General features: G+C 32.9%; 1 protein-coding gene across 1 annotated transcript in view; it reads left to right on the plus strand.

The window, feature by feature from the left end:
* Window positions 1-23,403, plus strand: part of LOC114330236 (uncharacterized) — a 62,233-nt gene extending 38,830 nt beyond the window's left edge. Inside the window, exons 11-12 of the mRNA XM_050656702.1 lie at window positions 5,393-5,824; window positions 6,699-23,403. Of these exons, the coding sequence (XP_050512659.1) occupies window positions 5,393-5,824; window positions 6,699-6,818 (552 nt within the window). The 3' untranslated portion in view covers window positions 6,819-23,403. The remainder of the gene's footprint in view (window positions 1-5,392; window positions 5,825-6,698) is intronic.
* Window positions 23,404-24,134: the final 731 nt, after the last annotated feature.

Here is a 24,134-nt window from a genome sequence, read left to right on the forward strand (position 1 = left end):
AAAGTAGTGTGCTATGGAAAAACCAAAGAAACATTTTCCAGATGTAAACGTATATAATTAATTGAAACAACAATAAGGCAAACAACATTATAAAATATAACAAAGAAATAAATGCAACTACCTACTTACTTAGTGACTACCTAAATGTTCAAATTGTTTCCCATCATTTTCGATGCAAGCATTTACTCTTTCAAGAGTAGATTGAACAGCAGTCTCAATTTCTGCTTTCGCAATGCTTTGAATGGCGTTTCGTATTCTCCAGACTAAAAGTCTAAAACAGTTAAATCTGTTGCTATTCAATCTACTCTTGGAAAGAGTAAATGCTTTCATCGAAAATGATTGGCAACAATTTGAACATTTAGGCAGTCAATAAGACTACGTAAGTAAATAGTTGCTTTTATTTCTTTGTTATATTTTATAGTATTGTTTGTCTTATTGTTGTTTTAATTAATTATATACGTTTACATCTGGAAAATGTTTATTTGTTTTTTCCATAGCACACTACGTTTCCATAACCTCGTTTACCGGTGACAGTAACAATTATGTTTAAAATTTACACATTTCTTAAGATATCTCTAGAAAGAAAAAAGGTTTCCACATGCGGTTTTCGGTATTATGTTGCTAATTTGGTCTAATTTTGTAATACAGGATTAAAAATGCATAATTGTATTTAATATTTTCCAAAAAAAACTAGATTTTCGAAGAATTAATAATTAAATAACGCCTATTAGCTTGCACATTACTTATTAGGCTATTTCGAAAATAAGACACATTGACGAAAAAGGGCTGTTTTTAACAAGACCAAGTATGCAAAATTCGATTTAGCAGAACCGGACTTACAGCCATTTTTTCATAAGAAGGTTCCCAGTCACCCCATCTCGTATTTGCAAAGGTAGACTTAAACTTGTGAAATCAAATATACGCAGAATTTTATGAGGAATACGATGATTGGATTTCCAGTGCAATTTCATTAGGTAAATTTTGTAAAATTTTGATTTTTTAATTTTTGATATTCAATTACGCCCTTTAGCGGTGGACCTACAATTATGCAAATAATTTCCAGGCTTTTTCCGAGGCAACTTTTGTTATAAATATTTTTTCTCAAAGCTGTACTATAAACGGTTCCTGAGATATGGCCGAGAGCCATTTTTATTGGGACACCCGGTACATTCGCTCAGCTCGGGAATATTTTGACAGATCCATAGTCGGAAACCTACATCGCAAAAATTCCTACCTCACACTATATTAGCTCAAATAAAGTTATTATTGCAGACTTCTTTCATTGAAAAAATAAGAGTTATAGATAGTGGGAGTGTATACTAAACCCATAAAATTTTCCGTATATACAACGAGAAATGGAAAGTACAGAAGCACTACAGATCTTTTATGCCGGAAAGCAAAATTCTGGTAACCTAAAATCCGAGCCTTCTACAATTTGTAAGACAATCAGAACGATAAATTATAGACACGGGGGAATCTACAATTGCATTCCACAATCAGTCTATTTATCTACAGTCCGTCTAATATACTTACCGGTGCACGTCATTATCTACGTCAGAGATATAAGTTGACATTGTTGCCCAATTAGGCAAGCCACAACGAAACATGAAACATGAAACGTAAAACACGTTTAATGAAAATTAAACACGGCTAAACGAATCTTGAAGTCCGCCTACCAATGAAACGAGTGTGATTCATGCTCATAACACATTTTTATTTTCGGAAAGTTTCAAAATGGCCGGACGTCTATTTGTTTAGCAGTGTTTTATTTCCATGAAACGTGATTTACGTTTCATGTTTCTTTGGTGTCCCTTACAGAAAATTCTTGAATTCATTTTAAATCAAATATATCACATAATTATTGCGAAGTGGATTATACAACAAAACAAATTAATAATATTCGATGTAAATAAATAAAAACTTTAGAAATAGAAAGCAAGAATTAAGTTATAATCTTATGTTAAAGTAAATAATAAAAACAGTAAATATAATAAAACAAATAGTTATATTAAAGAATAAAAACAAATATGAAGTGTCAACACCGCAACTGTCAAATAAATGTTAAGAATTTATGCCAAGATATCACCTTCGTTCGATTACAGTTAAAGAGTGGTTCCGAACAAATGTGCTTCATAAAAACGCTTTATAATCCATTTATACAAATTAAATGAAACATATTATTGTGTATTTCTTTAGGTTAACATTAATAGAAATTTTCAAATATTATTTCTACGCGTGTATAATAAAATACGTCTAGTGGCTGTAATTATAGTGTACTCGGCAAAATGATTCTAAAAAAGAACACACCTACCGCCTAAATATTTCGTGTTAGTATCATGTGACGTCACTGGCTATGACACAGATGATGTGCAACGGTAAGTATATTAGACGAAGTATAGGTAAAAATCCAACTAATTTTTGCTTCCTAGTACTCAAAGTATGAATAGAACTAAGGTAATGAGAGACAACTTAAAATTTAATTTGTTTCAGAGATCATTACCGTCCGTTTACATACGTTTCTTCCTCTAGGAGTCGTCAGGACGGCTTTGTGGTGCGCTAGTTTGATTTAGAGAGTAATAAACTACATGAGGCCATTATTTGCAAAACTTTCTCCTTGCTTTTCGGAAATTTTTTGGGAGGGTGAAGAAAAAAACGATTAACGGCCAAGTACTGTTTAGCTCACAACGTAAAGAATTTTATTAACACATTAACCGCCACATTAAAATTTTTTGTTTTTTTTTCCGGCTCCACGTTCAGAGTCTCAATGTTAATGTGAATTATATTTAACTCACAGAAAGCCTGGTTCAAACAGGGCGTGAGTTAAATACAACTCACGTGGCGTTTAATGTGTTAATGTTGCTTAGAGTTTAACTTTCCGATGACCAACCTTTTTTTGTTACACGGATGACCAAGGGGGGAAAAATGACCCCAGGTCAAAAATATCAAAAATGACAATTAACAAAAAAATGATTTTGTTTTTGGCATACACTTTGTCATTCAGCCAGACACAAAATTAGTGTCATGTGTATTGTGTATGTTGAGTAAGTGTCTTGTTACTTTGCAAAGTCGACGTCATTAGCGTAAAACTACTTGTAATTACACATAATAGACGGTATTTTACTAAACATCAACTTCAGAATATATTTTTTATTCGTAAAATATAGGGAATTTTTTTTTATTTCAAAATATGAGGGTATCTAGAATGATATTAAAGTCAAATAAAAAAGAATGTGTGTGTACTTTGTACGCACGTAAGAAGTTATACTTCTATTATATATGATTTAAACGAAATTAATATACGTTTTATTTATATTTTATTTAAATATTAAACTAATTTATACTTAGTTCTTCTCAAACATTTTTATTAAACCAGTGCCAAAAATTAAAATAATAAAAGAATAAAACACACACAAACACATTAAAAATGCCACAAAAATGATTTCTGAACATTAATTGTCGGAAATTTTTTTAACTAAATACGTATTTTCTGAAAATAAAATTATGTAATAAATATACTTACAATCATAAAATGTATAAAAAAAAAAGAATGTGTGTGTACTTTGTACGCACGTAAGAAGTTATACTTCTATTATATGATTTAAACGAAATTAATATACTTTTTATTTATATTTTGTTTAAATATTAAACTAATTTATACTTACTACTTCTTAAACATTTTTATTAGAACAGTGCCAAAAATTAAAATAATAAAAGAATAAAACACACACAAACACAAAACAAGCCACAAATGATGTCTGAAAATTAATTGTCGAAAATTTTTTTAACTAAATACGTATTTTCTGAAAATACAATTATATAATAAATATACTTACAATCATAAAATGTATTAAAAAAAAAACAAAAAAGAAAGTTTCTATTGGGACTCGAACCAGCGCTGATAAGAGCGGTTGGTATTGGAATTCACTCGCCTTCTCCGCTTAGCCACGGACACTATGTGTCATTATTTACGAAGATCGACTAACTAAACGGATTAAACTTGTGATATTTTGATATTTTGAAAATTGATCAAATTATTTTAATTTTGAATTGAAATGATTTAGAATTGAAAAAATACAACAAAACATAGAGCAAAAAACCAATATATTAGGTGAATATTGATAGAAATTTTGATGGTAATCAAATTATATAAATAAAAGTATTACATATTATGTATTTTGGCAGATCAAATAGGTAGGTTTATACCCATGATACATTAACAATTATTACGTACCTGTTGCTTTTAAAAACTATTTAAAAGTCACTACAATATTATAAACTTTTTTGTTTCTGTCCTCACAACAATAAAACTAATATAATATTATACATTTGTTTACCTTTACCTCCAAACCACAGCTGCCATATCGGATAATTTTTGACATGTCATTTGAACATCCAATCAGAACAAAGTTATAATGCGCATGCGCCGGGCTGATAGGTTTTAACATATAAAAAAATCACCCTCTATCGCCGGTAAAGAAGTATAACTTCAAAAATAAAAAAATAAAAGTTTCTATTGGGGTTTGAACCAGCTACCAGCGCGGTTGGTATTGGTGTTCATTCGCCTTAAACGCTTCGCCACGGAGACGATATGTCATTATGTGCGAAGATCGACTAACTAAACGAATTAAACCTTTGACATTTTTGAATTAAATGAAATTATTTTGATTTTGAATTGAAATGATTTAGAATTAAAAAAATACAACAAAACATAGAGTAAGAAAACAATATATTACGTGAATATTGGATTAATATAAATTCACCCTCAATCTCAATCGCGCCTAAAGAAGTATAACTTCAAAAATAATGAGTTAAAAATTGAAAATACTTTTGAATTTATTAAAGAAAAACATATGCTGTGGTCACAATTTCCCCCGCTTGGTCATCCGAAGGTTAAGCAACATTAATAAAATTCTTAACGTTGTGAGCTAAATACTACTCGGTCGTTAATAATTTTTTCTCAAACCTCCCAAAAAATGTCCAGAAAGCAAAGAGAGAGTTTTGCAAATAATGGCCTCACATGTGAATAAACGTTTGTGTACAATTAGTATTGGCTTTGAGGATGTGTTAGTAGGTGTTATATTCATTACCAGCCACTTCTAGTCTGTCAAAATGTAACTTTATCAAAAATAATTATCAAATTTACTATTGAGAAATTCACACCGAGAATGCAGTACGTCCAAGATAGGGCAATAAATTTCTAATGGGGAATAAACGCACAGGGTTGTCGGTCTTTATCAGTTGTTGATTGCTCTCTCAAGAGTGTCGCACAGGAACTGTGGCAACACTGAATGCGCATTCCTGTCTTAACCGTACTGCAATCAAAGTGTGAATTTCACGTTAGACAGTTGGGACTGGGGGTAGTGAACGGACTGTAAATATATCTTTTTTACAGAGCGAGGAAGTACCAGTTGAACAAATTCAACCGGTCTGTGGGCGCCAAAGTCTCGATCGAAAGGAAAAGAAGCGGAAGAAAAAATTCGTAGTATCGTCCAGCGACGAAGAGGAAGATAGTGGTTACCAGGCTGATTCCTATCAAAGTGTACGAAGCTCGAGAACTTTGGCAGATAGTGGCTACATCTCGAATTCTTATGACAGTATACGAACCTCACAAAATATGTCAGAACTTACTCAGGGATCGTCTCAAATTACGACTACAGCTGATATACACCAAACACCTGGGCGGTCATATCCAAAGAAGAGGTCGAAAGGCAGTGAGAGTTATACACCGAACCCCATCAAAGGAAAGAATATACTGGTTAGAAAATCGTTGAGCGAAACCAGTACCTTCGATATTGATGCTCCTTCCACATCTGGAATATGCAGGGTAAGCGATTTATTCTCGATTTAACTTGCAGTTGATTTTCGATTCTGTCGCGATATCACTTTGGTGTACGAACCCGTTAAACCATTGTAGTTGTAACTCTCAATAATGTTCCTAGAGTCTCTTTTGGCTTGTATCCCTGTGAATTCGTTCTGTTTCAAATGTTGTTTCGTCATTCAATGTTCTCCTAAGCTTTCTGTAATGCTCGTCTATTAACACCAACCATGTAGAATATAGAATGCTTCACGAACTAACCTCTGTGACTCGAATGTGAACAAGAAGTTAAAGGAATTCATTACGAAGATCCGTAGTGTATAATGGAATTTTTCTGTGTAATGGTTTTCTGCAATTCATTTTGTTCCATTTTTTTTTTTAAATTTAATCAAGTTGGTATCAATTTGAGCCAATTTTAATGTACGAAGTGCAAAGCATAAACCTCCATGTCATGTTCTTACTATGTTCAATATATTTTACTGATTTTCATCATTTCTATTTGTCTCCATAAACGAAAACCGTTTCAATACCTTCACGACCATCTGGAAGATACTTAGGGCTATCAAATTTCGTTCAATGGTGAATGTTTTTTCAACTTTTCTTCTTTTTACTGTATATAATTGTTCCAAATATTTTATGTGATTTTTTTCTGCCTCCTATTCCTTATTACTCTTTTCTCCAAAGTGATCCACACCTTTTATATTATTCTTTACTCCTCTTACTGAACATTCCTCCCTACCTATGCTAATTTTTTGCTTCTGAAATCCAATCTATTAACTTTTAATACACAATTCACCAGTGTTGGCTTGTTATATTCGAATACTCTCCTTTATTATTCAGATTTAAAAGGTATGAATAATATCTAATATTTTTAAATCTACAGGCACCTTCACCCGAACCATTGGAGACTCCCGTCCAAGAAGAACTTGATCTAGATCTTTCCTGGCTTATAGAAAATTCGGAAACATCCTTCCACTCAACACATTCGAAGGCAACGAGCTAGGCCTCCAGAGTCGACTTAACCTGATGTTGCTGGGTCGTTTTTTGATCACTAAATATTTTACTTCTGAGCGAACTAACTGTTAACAACCAAAAAGCAGTAAAAACCAGGGATTTTTGTAAGCGAGTTGTTTTGAAAGTGCAATTTTTATGACATATTTTCAACAAGCGTGGTTTTTGTTTTAAATAAAGAAAAAATAGGCTTAACTCAGTAATAGTAACATAGTTGATCGAAGCGAATTACTCTTGTGATAAAACTATTGTTACTTGTGATAAAACTGTGTTATTTATAATTATTTTTGTTGAATTCTAACATTTTTGTTCTACGATGGCCAACTTAGGATTTATTTTCCATGTTAAGCCAGAGAAGGTAACTGAATACTAAAAACTGCAGTTGATTCAATGTATCCGTTTATTGAGGGCCCAAACTGAGGCTATTTTGCACCGTTTGACTGTTAAGTGAGATCTTTAAACGTGATATAATTATTTTTTATGAAATAATTTCAGGGCTTAGAGGAAAAGTGTAGTGTGAGTGGCGTGATTATGGGTCGCCTGCAGCTGGTCAACTGTCATCAACACGCCTAACTTCACGAACTTTGATACGAAAATTATAAAAAAAAATTTACATTGAAATCCAGATCCCGTAATTTGTTGAGCATTATAAGTGAGTACAAAGACATATGCTCCTTCTCACAGGCATCTTTCAGTGCGTCACAGTTTTTCGATTTCTTTTTAACGCATTAAGTTGTAAGTGACAGAAAAAGGTACGTCCGTGATTAAAATCATTTATAACATTTATTCTAGTTGTTGATAGATGGCGCTATAATCGAACAAAAAATGATGTATGGGGCTACGCCAAGTTGGTATATTATTTTAATATAATTGCCAACCAGTCCCTAGTCGGTGCGTTTTGATTCAATTCAGTCTTCTTACAAACCTCTCTGATGACGGGTAGACCTAGAAACTCGTGTTAGAGGATGGTAATAGTCTCGAATTGAATTGAAACGTAATTGTATATATTTATTTGGTAGCGTGAAGCTCGAGATCTTCTCAGTGTATGGGCTTGTTGGGACACCCTTTACCCGCGCACTGCAGTCTCGTCCCGAATGGCAGTCATCTTTTTTTCGGTTGTTAAATCGTCTGTCTCTCAGAGGTATAAGTATAACCAGTGAAATGGGGAGGTTGTATGTCCGAGTATTAAAGAAAAGGGTGGAATTAGAAATTCAGGACATGGAAGAACAAAGTGGTTTTCGCGCCGGTAGATCGTGCGCAGATAAAATATTCGTGATGCAACAAATAATAGAGAAAAGAAGAGCAAGGAATCTGTCTACTCACCTAACATTTATTGATCTGGAAAAAGCCTACGACACGGTACCTTTAAAGAAACTCTTTGAAATTTTGACCACGATAGGCATAAGCGAAGCATATGTGTGAGCAATTCAAAATATGCATCAAAATCCGAAAAGCTGTATTAAACAGGGAAAATCTATGTCGAAACCATTCCCTGTTACAAAAGGTTTAAGGCAAGGGTGCTGCTTATCGCCAACACTATTTAAAATATACATCCAGAAAGCTCTGGAGCAATGGAGGAAAACAGTTGCTGGGATGGGAATAATGATTGAAGAAAACTGCTTAACAACTTTGTTTTTTGCTGATGACCAAGTAATTCTTGCCAACGATGAACATGATATGGATTATATGCTAAGAAAGTTACAGATCGAATATGAAAAATGGGGCCTATGTATGAACATGGAGAAAACGGAATATTTGAGAATAGGAGAGGAAACCGAAGATCCGGAATTAGAGTTAAGAAATATAAGGAAATGTAAGGAATATAGATATTTAGGAAGCATATCAGAAGAAGGAACTACAAAAAGAGACATACAGCATAGGATACAGCAAGGAAGGAAAGTAACTCGTATTTTAAATGGTCTACTATGGTCTAACAAGGTGAAGCTGAACACAAAGTTAACAATCTACAGAACAATTGTGGAACCTATTATAACTTATGGAGCAGAGTGTTGGCAACTCACAGGAAAGGAAAGAAAAATATAGAAGTAGCGGAAATGGATTACTTAACGTAGAGCATGCAGAGTATCTAGATTAGAACACGTACCAAATGAAGAAATAAGACGACGGACAAAGAGTTTATATTCCACGGTTGACCATATAGAAACAAAGAAATTGCTATGGTATGATGGCCAAAAAGAGCATTAAATTACACACCCATAAATAGCCATAAATAGAAGAAGAAGAAGAGGAAGGCCTACAGAAACATGGAAGAAAGGCATAGAACAGTCTATGGCAGATAGAGCTATTGACGAAAACGAATGGGTGGATAGAAAACGATGGCGAGCGAAATGTGGGATGCGAAGGAGACCGTAGGAACCCCACTACTTATATATAAATCGTCTGTCACGTTTCAATTCTTCATCTTATTTGTTAAAATGTGCTTTGTTACTTCGCAAACGTAAAAAATCAAATCATATTGCACTTTTTTACAGTCGGTGACATTTTAACGGCTCATAGAATATTTTTCTATTTGTGTTTAGTTTCTTCTTGTCGCACCAACGTGCTTAATGCTGACCGAAGTTCTGCAGCGATGAAATTAATTTTAAAGTTTTAAAAATATTTCTCTCTTGAATATACTATTAAAATTATTGATACAAATTTATTATTCATATTGATACCCGTTTAGAATATTTCCGTATAAAATTGCATTTTCAAAGATTCGCGTACAACTAAAAATTTGTTAGATGATTATAATGTTAAGATTTTTTTAATTTTAAGATTTATTTTGTATTAATACCAAAACGTTATATGTTGCCAGGGTTTTATGTAGTGATATGCTTATTATTTAAAATTTAAATGCTCGTGAACAACCATTTTATGTTTTTGATAAAACGTTCAGAGATGTTCGTGATCAGGTCACAGTTTTAACAGGTTTTTACAGTGAAAATTGAGGAGAAATTACTAGAAGTGAAAAACTCCAATAAACTCCGTAACAACGCTCGCAAGGGCACTGCTGCGTGTGTTGCCTGCTTTTACAGCTTCATGAATGTGTTGTAGCATCGTGTTAGCAAAATGATGTCCATGGGTCGTATATAACGTCCTTAGAAGTGGAGTTTTTCAAATGCAGGTGTACTTCAGTTCATTTTGGTCACCTATTTCATTTTTAAACGTATTTTTATTTTATTCGTACTATTTTAAGTATTTGTATAAAATGGTTGTACATGCTACGTGCTATCTAGCTAATTTATTTATGTTTTGTGGGATTTTAAATTTAATGTAGGTGATTCGGGTAATTTACTAGCGCTATTTTGTGATATTCAGTTAACTATTTGTTCTTGCAGCGAGATTCATCTAACCTTTAACCAGAACTAAAGCAGTGGCAGTTATATAACATTCATTATCTTATCTTGGTCACTACTTACCACTAGGTTCAATTGGGATTGTGTCAGAAAACGTCAAACGTATAAAATTATTAGCTTCAATAACGACAAAAAAACTCTACAGATTCAAACAAAAAACATTAAAACATTAAAACATTAAAAAGAAAGAAGCAGGAAAAGCGACGAAATACCCTAAATAGCTTCTGAAAAACATTATTAAGTCCGACATCAGAAGGATGTTCGTCAAAAACGATAAAAACTTGCCAAAAGCAATGAAAAAATGTCAGAAGTTTTAAAAAACTCGCTAAAGAGTATTACAAAATCGAGAAAATGCCAAATTCGGGCAATAAATGTGAAAGGTGAGGAATCAGAGTGTCCAATTCGATAAAACATTGTCTTAAAAGTTAATACAGGGTAGCGAGAAAGTATGGAAACACGGTAATTGTCGGAAACCGCTTGAACGATTGTTATAGATTCTGGTGGGTAAGGGTATTCTAATACGGCCGATATTATAGTGGTAATTACATTGTTGTCAAATCTTCCGTTTTTCTGGAAATCTAATGAACTTTCTTATTTTAAATTGAACACTCTATATATTTTTTGCGTTTTAAAGTTCCTAAGAAATACTGATTATTTTTTATGTTATATTGCCTATACCTAAATTCCATAATTTCGAAGTTATTGCTACATTTATTAAACAAAAATAAAATTGAATAAATTATAAAAATCAATTTTTTTTGGCCCAGGTAGACATTATTTTAGGTTCTTTGGATCATTGGGAACAAAAAAGGTCTTTTGTAATTTTCCTCAAAAGTTAATCGTTTCCGACTTATAAACAATTTAAAACTAAAAGAAATCGAAAAATGACGATTTTCTAGGTTCAAAAACACAAGAGTAAAAAAATCATTTTGAAAATTAGGAAGTACCTAAATTCAAGCTAAAACCTTTTTCTATCAGATCCCTGTAAGCATTTTTTGCATATTTTATTCTAAAACATTGTTTTTTTTTCAATTGTTAATAAAGCTCATATGAGAGAAGGGGTAATCGGGCTGCATTAACAACTAAAAATAATATTTTAAAATGAAATAATACCAAATCACTTATCGGTATCTAATACAATAAGGTTTGAACTTGAATTAAGGCACTTCGTAGTTTCAAAATAATATTTTTTACTAGTGTTCCTAACTCTAGAAAATCGTCATTTTCGATTTTTTCGGTTTTAAATTGTTTATAACTCGGAAACGATTAACTTTTGAGGAAAATTACAAAAGAGCTTTTTTTTCCAATAATCCAAGGAACCTAAAAGAATGTACCACCCGGGAGGAAAAAATGGATTTTTATAATTTGTTAAAATTTTTTTTAATAAATGTAGCAATAACTCCGAAATTATGGCATTTGGGTATAGGGACTATATCATGAAAAATAATCAGTATTTCGCAAGAACTTCAAAACGCAAAAAATATATAGGGTGTTTTATTTAAAATAAGAAAGTTCATTAGATTTACAGAAAAACGGAATATTTGACAACAATGTAATTACCACTATAATATCGGCCGTATTAGAACACCCTACCCACCAAAATTTATAAAAATCGTTCAAGCGGTTCCTAAGAAATTACCGTGTTTCCATACTTTCTCGCTACCCTGTACATTGAAAATGTTATAAAAACCTTTAAAAGATGATCAAAAGTGACGGAGAGTTTTGAACACTCCCAAGAAACGTCAAAAGTTCTAAAAAACGTCTAAATCGTCGCATTTTTTATGAGGTCCGAGGTATTTGTCAATTCTTATTCGTCTTACTACTGAACCGCATGATACAAAGCGTTTACTTTCTAATTAGAAATACCACAGCGAAGGAAGTGCTAAAAACGGCAACATTGCTTATTATTCCACTTTAGTATCGTTCGGCAATGCCCTCTCTTTAACTTTGTAACTGAAATATCGTCGCCGCTCAGTCAGAGAAAGTGGGGAAGAGGAAGGCATTTATAGTTTATTTTTTAACCAGGAGGAGTAAACTAAAAAGACAAATTCACACCCAAGAAAGTCACTAGAATAATAACCAAATACATCTTCTTTTTTGGTTGATCTAGTCGGCCCTCAACGGTAATCCGTAAATATTATTTTAAATTAATACGTCGCTAAAGAGTTCCAAAAACAACTGGTTTTTATATAAAAGTAGACTAACAATCTAAAAATTAAAGGAATAACACAGAAATCGCCGATATAACTTAATTAACCTATGAAATGTCACTAGTGTCAAAATTTTATAACAGTGGAGTAAACTTGCCTGCGGTTGGACCAATTACAAACAAGCAATACAGCGCGGTAAATTTAAATCACTCCTCTTGGCTAAAAAACAAACCATAGTACTTAACAATAACGGTTTAGACGTACTCTGCCGTCCTCAATTAAAACGCGGTATCTGCAAAAAAAAATTGAAAATCGGGTTTTTGATATATGTGGTTTTCTTGTGACCTTATGTATGCTTCTGCAATGTTTGAAAGCCGTAACTACCGAAAGTACCAAAATAAACAAATTGGAATATGCCGTATGTGCTAAATTTCAATAGTTGCTTAATTAAAATGCGGTATCTACAGAGTACTCAACTAAAAAGCGGTATGTGCTAGCGAGTATCATGTACTTGTCGCGTTCTAATTGAGCACAGCGCATTTACCGCGTTTTTATCGAGACTCGTGTTACGACCTCGTATTTTGAACATTTATCACATGTAGATATTTTGCGTATATGATAAACAATCATAAGCTATTTATTTTTCTTTTTTGGTAACTATTCTTCCTTGTAAAAAATCATATTTGTAAAGAAAATGTAGATACGGCACTATTTCTGATCCAGTAATATGTCCGCTGCTCAATTAAAACGCGGTATGACTTTTTATTTACAGCTTTGATAAAAACATTTTTTTTAAGAATATATTTTTAAATAATGTTTAACTATCATTAGAACATGTTTTGCATTAAAAAGTTGTCAAAACATATAGAGTCCCGAGAAAAAACTTTGAGAGCCGATTTCTCGGTTTTAAGTTGACTGCACATACCGCGTTTTATTTGAGGACGGCAGTACATCTTCGATAATCGTTTTTATTACGAATTCACTGTTCATTTCTTAAGATCCCGAAATTGATACTCTATGCCGCCTACACTCTTAATGTTTACATGTCTATAAATAATAACGCATAGCTTATTGAATGTGGGAAGCTCACAATGTTGCCATTTTAAGTACGTATATCTAATTGAAAACTAAACGCAGTGTATATTGCTCCCAAAGCTTTAGTTCTTGTTATCAGCTATAAATTAATTTTTCATTTGATTTTACAAAAGCTTTTATCTATATCACCACAATAATTTTCATTTATATTACATGTCCATGTACAAATGTATAGTAATCTTCGATCGCGGAGAGTGATTTTATTGTGAATACATTACTCTATTTTTCTATACAGAGTATTTTGTTAATACAATGGAGATGCAAGTCAAGAGTTTTGTGACCACAGAAAATTATTTTATGGCATTTATTAATTTGACTCAACAAAGGACATTTTACTATGCATTTATTATTTTAAAACATGATTTTACAACAATTAATCGTTGGGCTGAAAAGTTCGTAGGATAACATAGAAAGAATTTTTTTTTGATAAAATTTGATTTTATTATTCAATATAGTAATACCTTCGAGGGCGATACAATGATTATAGCGGTCATACGACTTTTCAATACCATTTTTATAATACAATTTGTCTTTAGCCTCAGTTTCGGCGATTACCTCTTCATTTATGCTAAATTTCTTTCCAGCGAGCATTCTCTTGAGGTCACTGAACAGGTGGTAGTTGCTGAGAGCCATATCTGGTGAATACGGTGGCTGCGGAAGCAATTCGAAGCCCAATTCAAGAAATTTTGCCATCGTTTTCATTGATTTGTGGCATGGTGCGTTGTCTTGATGAAATAGCACTTTCTTTTTCTTCAATTGGGCCGTTTTTTCGCGATTTCGTCTTTCAAACGCTCCAATAAAGCAATGTAATAGTCGCTGTTAATGGTTTCTCCCTTTTCAAGATAGTCGATGAATATTATACCATGTGTATCCCAAAATACTGATGCCATAACCTTGCCGGCCGACCGTTGCATTTTTCTACGCTTTGGAGTCGGTTCATCACGTGCATTCCACTCGGCAGACTGTCGATTGGACTCTGGTGTGAAATGATGGAGTTGTGCGATTAAGGAGCTCGCCGTAGCTGGTTCTATGGTCGATTCTGGCACACAGATTTTGGGAACTTCTTCTTTTTATTTCTCGAAGGACCAGCTGAATTCAGCATCTGCAAGGAGTAATCTTTGCTAGGGATAAGAAGAGGATGATAGGTAATAAAAACACAATGTTCATAAACTAACATAAAATAGATATATTGGAAAGTTAAATTAGTCGGAGAATAAATGAGAGATAGCAGATTGATAGTATAAGTTTAAATTATGAGATTAGTAAGACAGTTTATCACGCATAGAGTTTTTCATAGAACAGCGAACCGTTTCCCGTAATGGCAACACCGCGAACTTGACGAGAGGTAATTGAACAAGATGTACATATGACTATCTTTGTACTTACAGTTGACACTTGGCACTATCACTTACTGCCTAGCTGATTAATTTGCAATATAATTAATGCCTACATTAATTATATTGTAATACTTGAGGTGAAAATAGACAAAAACTACAATATTTAAAGCTTCTGAAATGCATTCGACGAAGGTTACAAACAGACTCTCATAGTTTGTAGTTGGGCAACTTTTAGCTTTGTTGTTTGGCGGGTATATGGGTAAAAAACTAGTTTTGAAGGGACAGGTACAAGGTTCTAATATGTTGAAATATTGAAAATATTTGTTCACTGTAGGAGTCATGTTTCATCCATTTTATTATATCTACACAAAAATTGGGTTTTATTACGATTGAAGAGTTTCAAACACTTCTCAGAATCATTACTTCATTGTTGTTTTTGATCGATTGTAAGCTCTCGCGGCACCCACTTTGCACAGAGCTTTCGCATACCCAAATATTTATGCACAATATATCCACCACGTTCCTTTGATAACTTTAGAGTCTCAGCTACACTACTTCACTTTACGGTCATCCAAAATTATTTTGTGGACTTTTTTGATGTTTTCGTAGGTAACATCCTCTTTGGGGCGTCCACTCCGTGCATCGTCTTCGGTGCTCATTTCGCCTCGTTTAAACTTAGCAAACCATTTCTCAACGGTTGATTTTCCTGGTGCAGAGTCCGAATAATTTTATCAAGTCAAGCTTTGGTTTCAACAGTATTTTTTTTGCCAAACAGCAATGCTTTATTAAGACACGAAATTCTTTTTTATAAATTTTTTGAAACTAACACAAGTTGCTTCGCTCAAAATGCTATATTTCATAAACTAATAGTTCGACAGCTGTCAAATTTATAAACGCAACTTTTGAAGGTTAGGGCTGACTAAACGTCATAATATGGATTTAATACCAGTAGTGCCATCTATGTGTCAGCTTACGAACTTTTCATCCCACCTGTTAAATCATAAGACAGAAAAGACTTGGGTAGGGGGAATAAACTAAGCTCTTTGCATAAAACTCAACTGAATGATAACGGGGACACATATTATAGTTTTGTAACAAATAGTCCAAGGGGCTATTTGTTCTAAAACTTATAGAACAAATAGTTAGGGGCCAGGGCTGCTGCCCTGGCCCGTAAACTAAGAAATCAGTTCGACATATTGGCAATTTTAACATTTTAATGTCACAAAACTCTCGACTAGTTGAATAACAGTTACACCATTAGTGTAAATAGTTTTTATAACTCGAATTTTTTACTTTAGGAATTTTGAGAGTAGTTGCGCTAGTTTTGTAGTCTTTCCATAGTAACTATTTTTAATGATTCATTCAAGAAATTTTATAATTTTCATTGAGAGTTCTATATGTTGCATGGTCCAGCGGGTAATAACAAAAAAAAATCAAATATTTTTATTAATAAAAAAAGTCAATATTTTTATTGTCAGCAGGTATTCTTAATCTCTGGATACAAACAGGAAAGGCCTGCAGTGAACATAAACCGGGCTGCTGATGATAATGATTCTTAATTTCATTCCCGCAGCGGGGTAGGGAAATTAGTCACGACTAATACCCCTACGGTCAATATTAATAATCAGCACCAGAAAGGAGAAGCAATTCAAATATCAACAAAAAAATTCGCCCGCCAAAAAGTGATAATATAGGACTAAAAGGTATATGGAGATCCAAACAAGATTTCCCCAACCTCCACAAAGTGCGGAAAGGAATGAACAATCCGAGACAGCAAAGAAAAGGCCTCCAAATGTCAACAAAAAAAACCCAACCGCCAAAAAGTGATAATCTAGGACTATAAAAGGTATGTGGAGGTTCAAAAGAGATTACCCAAATGTAGAACCTCCACAAAGTGCGGAAAGGAATGAATAATGAATTATTACCCTCTGACGGTATTAGTCACGATTATCACTGCCAAAGCTGGCGGTGCTTAAATTTACGGCTTTATTATTATTTATTACACAGTAGCAGTTACTAAAGAAATATTTGAACTTTTTCTTAATTATTTTTTTGTTATATTCGAGTAATTATTAATAATAAATTACCTATCTGGGGATTCATTTCTTGGTGTGACTAATGCTTTGTACGTGGTAATACTACAGTTTAATGGTAAATAATCAGTTAAGTCACTCCCAAATTTTGACGGATCCACTTTTGCAATCCATGCCTGAGACAAAAATTTGACTGCGCGACGATAACGACCAATCACGTCAAACGTAGGATGCCTTTAGCTGTAATTCATCTGCGTAAAGGCTCAAAATTTTTGATGCGTCGTCACCAAAATGGAACATAGAGAACAAAGGATTTTCGCGGAGTGACTCTACTGACTCTTTGGCATTATACGGTGGTAATACCAAACCAAGGTAAGGTATTAAAATATTTTAGATATTGAACACCATATCCCGCTTGACTATGCATCAATTGCTACTAAAAAGCAAAATGGTAGAGAATATTTGTGTATTTTATATTAAGTTGAATGTTTTGTAGACATGAACTGAATTTAAAGATGACAGAAAGAGTATTCACTATTTTTTTTAAAGATTTACCTGCTAAAGTTACCATTTGTATATATTGTCCACCATTTTGCAAACAAATTCTGTGATTAACGTCTTATATTTTTTTCCCTTTAAATATACATATTTTTAAAATTAAACCTGTAGCGGGACTCTGTAACTTTTATAGCGAAAGCGTAAGCGTGATTTCCGAACGCTTTCATCAAGTTATACTCTGTAAACTGCTGTCGGATGACGTCGGCAACACCGAATGGAGTTCGGAAGTAAAGCGAAACGTGATTATTTGTGGTTTCGTTTCACCACGTTTAGCGCTTAGAGTGACGTATTAGAAGAAGAAATTGACAATTTTACTTGGTTTTGAGGTTGTTTTTTACCACGTTTCGTTTTTTTGGCCGTTGTTGTTTACAAATACATAATATACTCGAGTTTTCAGTTTTCACAAATACATTTTTTTAACATGGAAATATATATAATGTTATCCATCAACGGTTGCAATTCATTAAAAAGGTAATGGAATAAATCTTTATTTAATCTAAACAACTCTACGAATCGTAAATCCGGCAAACCAAAATAATCACTTCTATCCCTTAAAAATCTACCTTCTTCAGGAATCAGCCGTAACTGATCCCTACGTTCTTGTTCGTCGAAAATTATTAAATTTATAGGCAACATTTTATTTAATTTCAACAATAAACACTTGTTTTTGTTTACCTTATGCTTTTTTGGAATTATTGGCCATGAGCCGATGGGTAGAGGGGATTTGACAGCTTTCTCCAGCGCTGTTAGTGGCAGTTTTGTGCATTTATCTGATTAATTTAAATGGCGCGCCATGGGTAGAGGAGAGGGGGGATTTGACGGTTTTCGCCACAGCTGTTAGTGCAACGTTGCCACATTTAGTAGATTTCTACTTTTTTGGTAGATTTTTGATATTTTTTAAAAAATTCTAGTAGGAAATATTTTTTAGTAGATTTTTGGTATATTTCAACATTTTCTTATGACTAAAATAAAATTTGCTTTTTAATAGTATTTACCCCATTTCTAAATTAATTTTTAGACATTTTGTTACAATTTCCCAATGTCATTACCGAAAATAAGATTCAGGGGTGGGATTCTGTGTACAATCGCTAACACCAGGTTTGTTCCAACATGACCGAGAACCGTCAGGAAACGGTAACGATCCTGCGCAGTAAAGAAAATCCGTTCCAACAAAAATATGATCGTCATCGGATCGTCCTTCCCACTGTTCCAACAAGAATTGTGATCTTTCGGTGACGGTTTCGTGATGATCATTTCAGTAATCGGGCAAATGCATAATGTGCTGGTTGGACTGACTTGAGCACTAGGATTTAATTCTTTAAATTTTTTGAGCCTTTGATCGACTAAAAGCACACAAGCTGTCACCAACAAAAATGACAAATATATGATTACCGTCATGGGACGATAACTGGGCGATACAATTACGAACATGCGCACAACAAACGGTACAAGCAGTTTCGTGACGGTTTTTGGGCCGTCCAAAAGTTCATGTTGGAACAAACCTACCTCCGACCGCTTTCTATCAATGTCAATATATTTGAATTTTTAGTTTTAATTCAAATATTTTCTTGTTTTACAAGTGTCACTTCAGCATGAACTAGCAAAACTAGAAAATAATTCAATTAAAACTAAAAATTCAAATATTTTCACGACAATTGACATCGATAGAAAGCGAAGTGTAGATATCTACAGTGCACGGAATCTAGCCCCAGGACGTAGATGATGAATATTAAACAGAAATGAAACTGGATTCTGGTGTAACAAACTTGCAGATTTCAAGTAGCAGTGCAATCAGTACCTATTTCAGGTGTTATTGAAGAGTTCTGGTATTCGGTGGTCGGTGAGCCTGTTAGAAGCTAACGATGGAAAACTAAAATATCTAAGGCCCGGTCTTTTCACCACCGAATAAAAGTTATTCGGAGGTTATTTGACAGATTTACATGTAATCTGCCGGATAAACTTCCTAATAAATATTTATTCGGAGGTGAAAAGACCGGGACTAATTATAATATATGTAACTTTGCAAAACAACAAATGTTGTGTTTGCGTGTTTCTAATGTAAAATGCGAAATAATTGTTTGAAGAATGTGATCCAGATATGCAGATGTTAAAATCAGTGGATGACAAAATATTATATATAAATATTAAATATGAAACTGATAAAAATTAATTATAGTTGGTCATTTTGTTCCCCAGTTAAAATATAAAAAAGTTTGGTTTTTGTTTACAAACAGTCATATTAATTTCTAGTTAAACTCCCTCTGTGGCTCAGTAGTAAGAGCGCCTACTTTTGGATCGAAAGGTCCGAATGGTCGTGAGTTTGAATTTCACCAGGGTAGAGAATTTTTCGTTTATTATAAATTAATAAATGAAAATAGTTTCTATCCTTGGGGGATCGGTACTAGTGTTGCCAGGTCCGATTTGTTTTTAATCGGTACATAAGCAAAAACATATCGGGATTTAGGGTTGAAAATCGGGACAAATAAACAACAATAGCCCAGTAAATGATCCTTTTGGAGTATACATAATTTTCAGAGTCGACTCCGAATTGCATGAAAATCTGGTTTTAGGTTCTACTTACTGTCTACTTTAAAGTTGAACTTGTACCGTTTGTTGCTTTTACTTGGGGGTGACAGTTACAGTTACCCCTTCTCGGGGGTAAAAGAACGCGCGTTTAAAGTAAGTCCCAAAATGGATCAACTGACTAACTCTAAAAAACTTTTGTTCTATATAATTTTTAAATTAAGTCAATACTTTTCGAGTAATTTTATCGACAAAATATTCTTAGCAAAAATGTAGCTTTTAAAAAAGCAAAAAAAATTGTATGTTCAGAAAGTCTATAAAACCAGTAAAAGCAAAGTTGTAGTTCATCAAAAATACGTTCTAATTCGTCAAATTCCAAATCGAATTTTTCAACTTGAAATAACCAAACAATTTAGCAATTTTCGGGCAAAACCTATTAAATTTTTTTAAAGAGTTTAAAAAACTCTTTAATTTTGTTTTATATAAAAGTCTCGAGCATTAAAACTAAGCGATTTACGCTCAAAATAAAGTTATCTCCTTTTTTTGGTAAAGAAAATCGTGAAAATCTCCCCCTATTTAGCACCACCGCTTTATCATTTACTTTATATGTGTATTGTTTATACGATCTGTAAGGTTTACCGGTTGGGAATGCTTAGTTTTAAAAAAAATTGGTTTTATAGTAAAAAAAATTTTTCCTAAAATATTGGAAAATGCCTTTTTCAAAATAACCTAAAAAGTATTAGGGATACTAAAAATCTCAAGGAGTAAGAAGTAGGTAGGTTTTGCTTTTATAAATATGATGGATTCATTTTGTTTTTCTGTAAGACAAAAATTGGTTAAAATATGGCTGTTCATAATTTTCATACACTCGTGATTAGTGACTCGTTCAAACCCTTTCAATCATGTAAAAAATATATAAGTAAATTGTTTGTAAAGCGGTAACGATTAATTTCATTTGAGGTGCTAAGTAGGGGGAGATGTTCACGATTTTTTTACCAAAAAAAAAGGAGTCAACTTGATTTTGAGCAACTCACTTAGTTTTGATGTTAGAGACTTTTCTAGAAATGAAAATAAAGTTTTATTAAAAATGTTATCATTGGGTTTTTCCGAAAAGTGCTTAATTTCTTCGTTATTTCACGTTGAAATATTTGATTTGGAATATGATGAATAAGAACGTATTTTTCATGAGCTAAAACGTTGCATTTGCTGGGTTTATAGACTTTACGAGTTCACAATTTTTTTCATTTTTTATATTATGCTACATTTTTGCTAAGAATATTTTTTTCAATCAAATACTTACTTTTTGGGTTATTTGTGAAAATCGCCTGAAAACGTGATTTTTTTGTCGAAAAATACACATTTTCAATCGTAAATAACTCGAAAAGTATTAATTAAGTTAAAATTCTATAGAACTAAAATTGCTTAGAACTAGTCAATTTTTCCATCTCCGGACTTATTTTAAACGCGTGGTTTTTCACCCCCAACTAGGGGCGTCTGTCATCCCCCGAGTAAAAGCAACCAACAGCACAAGCCGTCCAAATTTTCATGCAATTCGGAGTTGATCCTGAAAATTACACGGTATCGCCGTATTTCCCTTTCATTTACTGGACTACAAGGTGTTTCTATAATCTGTATTTAATCCTACATAATAATAATCAGACGAAATTACAAAAAAAAAATCGTAGATTAAGTAAATTATTTATTTTTTATTAAAATTATATTTTTCATTCGATTTTGCCGTTCTTAGGAGTGCCTTGTTTTTATAACATAGTTATAAAATTCACTGCAAGTCCTCCTGAAATTGGTTTTCGTGGGTGAAAATCGGGACGTTTAGTGTCCCGATCAGGTACAAATCGGTACGCGTCCCCAGACACCTGAAAATCGGGACGTCCCGCGCAAATCGGGACACCTGGTAACGCTAATCGGTACCCACCGGAGGGACCGCAGACGTTCGGATACAATTAGCGTCTCTGCAAAGACAATGACATCGACTTTCCAAAGTAACAAAACACTTACTCAACACACACACTACACATAAAGTCTACTTTACACTACATGATTTATCACGTGATTTATCATATGATTTTGCCCATGACGAGCCGCATGACAATGCTTATGGCAAAATCATATGACAAATCACACAGTGTAAACATGTAAATTTTACTCCATGACCAAATCATATGACAAATCACATGATAAATCATGTAATGTAAAGTCGACTTAACACTAGCTACCTAATTGGTAAAATCCACTGTACCATCACCATGCCAATGCCCATTAGTTGTCGAGGCATTAGCTAAATAAAAAAAATTTCTAGTTAGTCAGCTGTTATTTTTATTATAAAAAGTCATAAATTATATACAAATATATTAATAAAGTTTTATAGTATATTTTAGTTTTTGATAAGTAGATTTTAGTAAGCTAAACTTACAGTAGATTTTATAAATAAAATGTGGCAACGCTGTGTTAGTGGCAGTTGGCAGTTTTGTTTTGTGCATTTGATAAACTTCACAAACTGAAATGGCGGTTAATATGGATTTTTCAAAAAAGAAAACAAGATATTGCAGCTGTTGTATTGATTCATGTAAAAATATTGAATATAACAGTACTGGATGCAGTTATTATATTCGGAAACATTGCGTACATGTCCTGTATCAACTAAATCCTTTCCTTTTTTGGTGTTGCTGATTGAAATTGGATATCATGGGAAATAATACTGAATCCAGTATAATGTTTAATATCCATTTTGATAGAATTCAAACAAATTACAATTCATACAAATTGCAAATTTTAATAATCAAAGCAGTAAGCACACAAAAATAAACAGAGGTAACCTTTAAAATGTTAAATAATTCATATAAACTTATTCTTTTTCTCAATTGTCTCTTGCGTAAGCAGTCATCCAGTCTCACGAACTTATATATTAAATATTATAATTATAATGAATAAAATAAAAAAACATAATTAATTTTACTATTAATTCTGTGTATTCGTTTAGTAATCAGGTAACAATAATATTTCAGTTCATAATTTGTGTCTTTCTAGATAAGTATCTATTTTTCTCGTTTTGTATATTTCACATACATAAATTTTATCAGAAAAGTATAAGTTTCAAACCGCGAGATAGCGCTACCGTCGAAACTCACAGCCAATAGGTTAGTTAAATCTGTCAAATGTGTAGAATCACATCACATTTCCACAGGACGGAGTTTATCTGTGGCATAGAACAAGACAATTATTACAGAACTCTAAAATCTTGAAACGACGTGCTGTGTTGCCGTTAATTTTTACCCCATCTTTCGTTTCAATTCGGTCCAGTTCGTAGAGTATTGCGATAGTATAGCGAAGCGAAGTCACACAATACAGAGTACGATTCGAACTGAACCGTTGCTTTGCTACGCTTCGCTACGACTTGCTTACGCTTTCGCTATAAAAGTTATAGAGTCCCACTGCTGCGTTTATTGTATTTTATTTAAATTTTTCTTTTGTTTCTCATTCTAAAGAATACAAACTGAAAAACTTTGTTGATTGTGTTTATTTCTTCCTCTTATTCTCTTTTGCGCCCACTGGAATCGTCTTATTTTTATTGCAATAATTGGGCCTTGTTATGCAAAAAGCAACCAACCCACATTTTTGAGGAAAACAAGATAATGTCACATATCGATTTAAAAATGTGTATTCTACATTGTGTAAAAAGCAACCAAGCCATTCTAAATATTAAACCATGAAAAATACTACTCCAAATTATTTCTGTTTAATAATAGTTCACTTAAGATTTCGCATAAGACAACCAACCCACTTGGATTGTTTGTGTGACTGAACATTCTATTACAATGCACTGTCGAAAAGTACCAGCCAAGTGGGTTGATATTGTTATGCCGATTACGGTTCCTGGAATGTTGCATCTTTTTGTTTTTACGTGTAGGTACTGACCAATAGTAGATAGTGCTTAAATATTAAAATATTTGTTGTGTTATATCTATTATATTATGAAGAAATCTTCGAATATTTAATGCGAAAAATATGTTTAAATTAAGAACTGTTAAAATAATTAAAGCGGCTCGCGAAATTGCAGAAAATGGTAAGTTTTAGGATTAAGGGTATGTTTATATTACTTTTTAAATATTATGGTTTGTTGTTTTCACTGATTATCGCATATTTTTTATTTGTATTGATATTATGTTTAATAGTAGAAATTCTACTGTATTGTATTACTGAGTTGACTGAAATTATTCGGTTTTATTCATGGATTT

Source organism: Diabrotica virgifera, chromosome 7 (genome assembly GCF_917563875.1).
Source record: "Diabrotica virgifera virgifera chromosome 7, PGI_DIABVI_V3a".
Classification (NCBI taxonomy): domain Eukaryota; kingdom Metazoa; phylum Arthropoda; class Insecta; order Coleoptera; family Chrysomelidae; genus Diabrotica; species Diabrotica virgifera.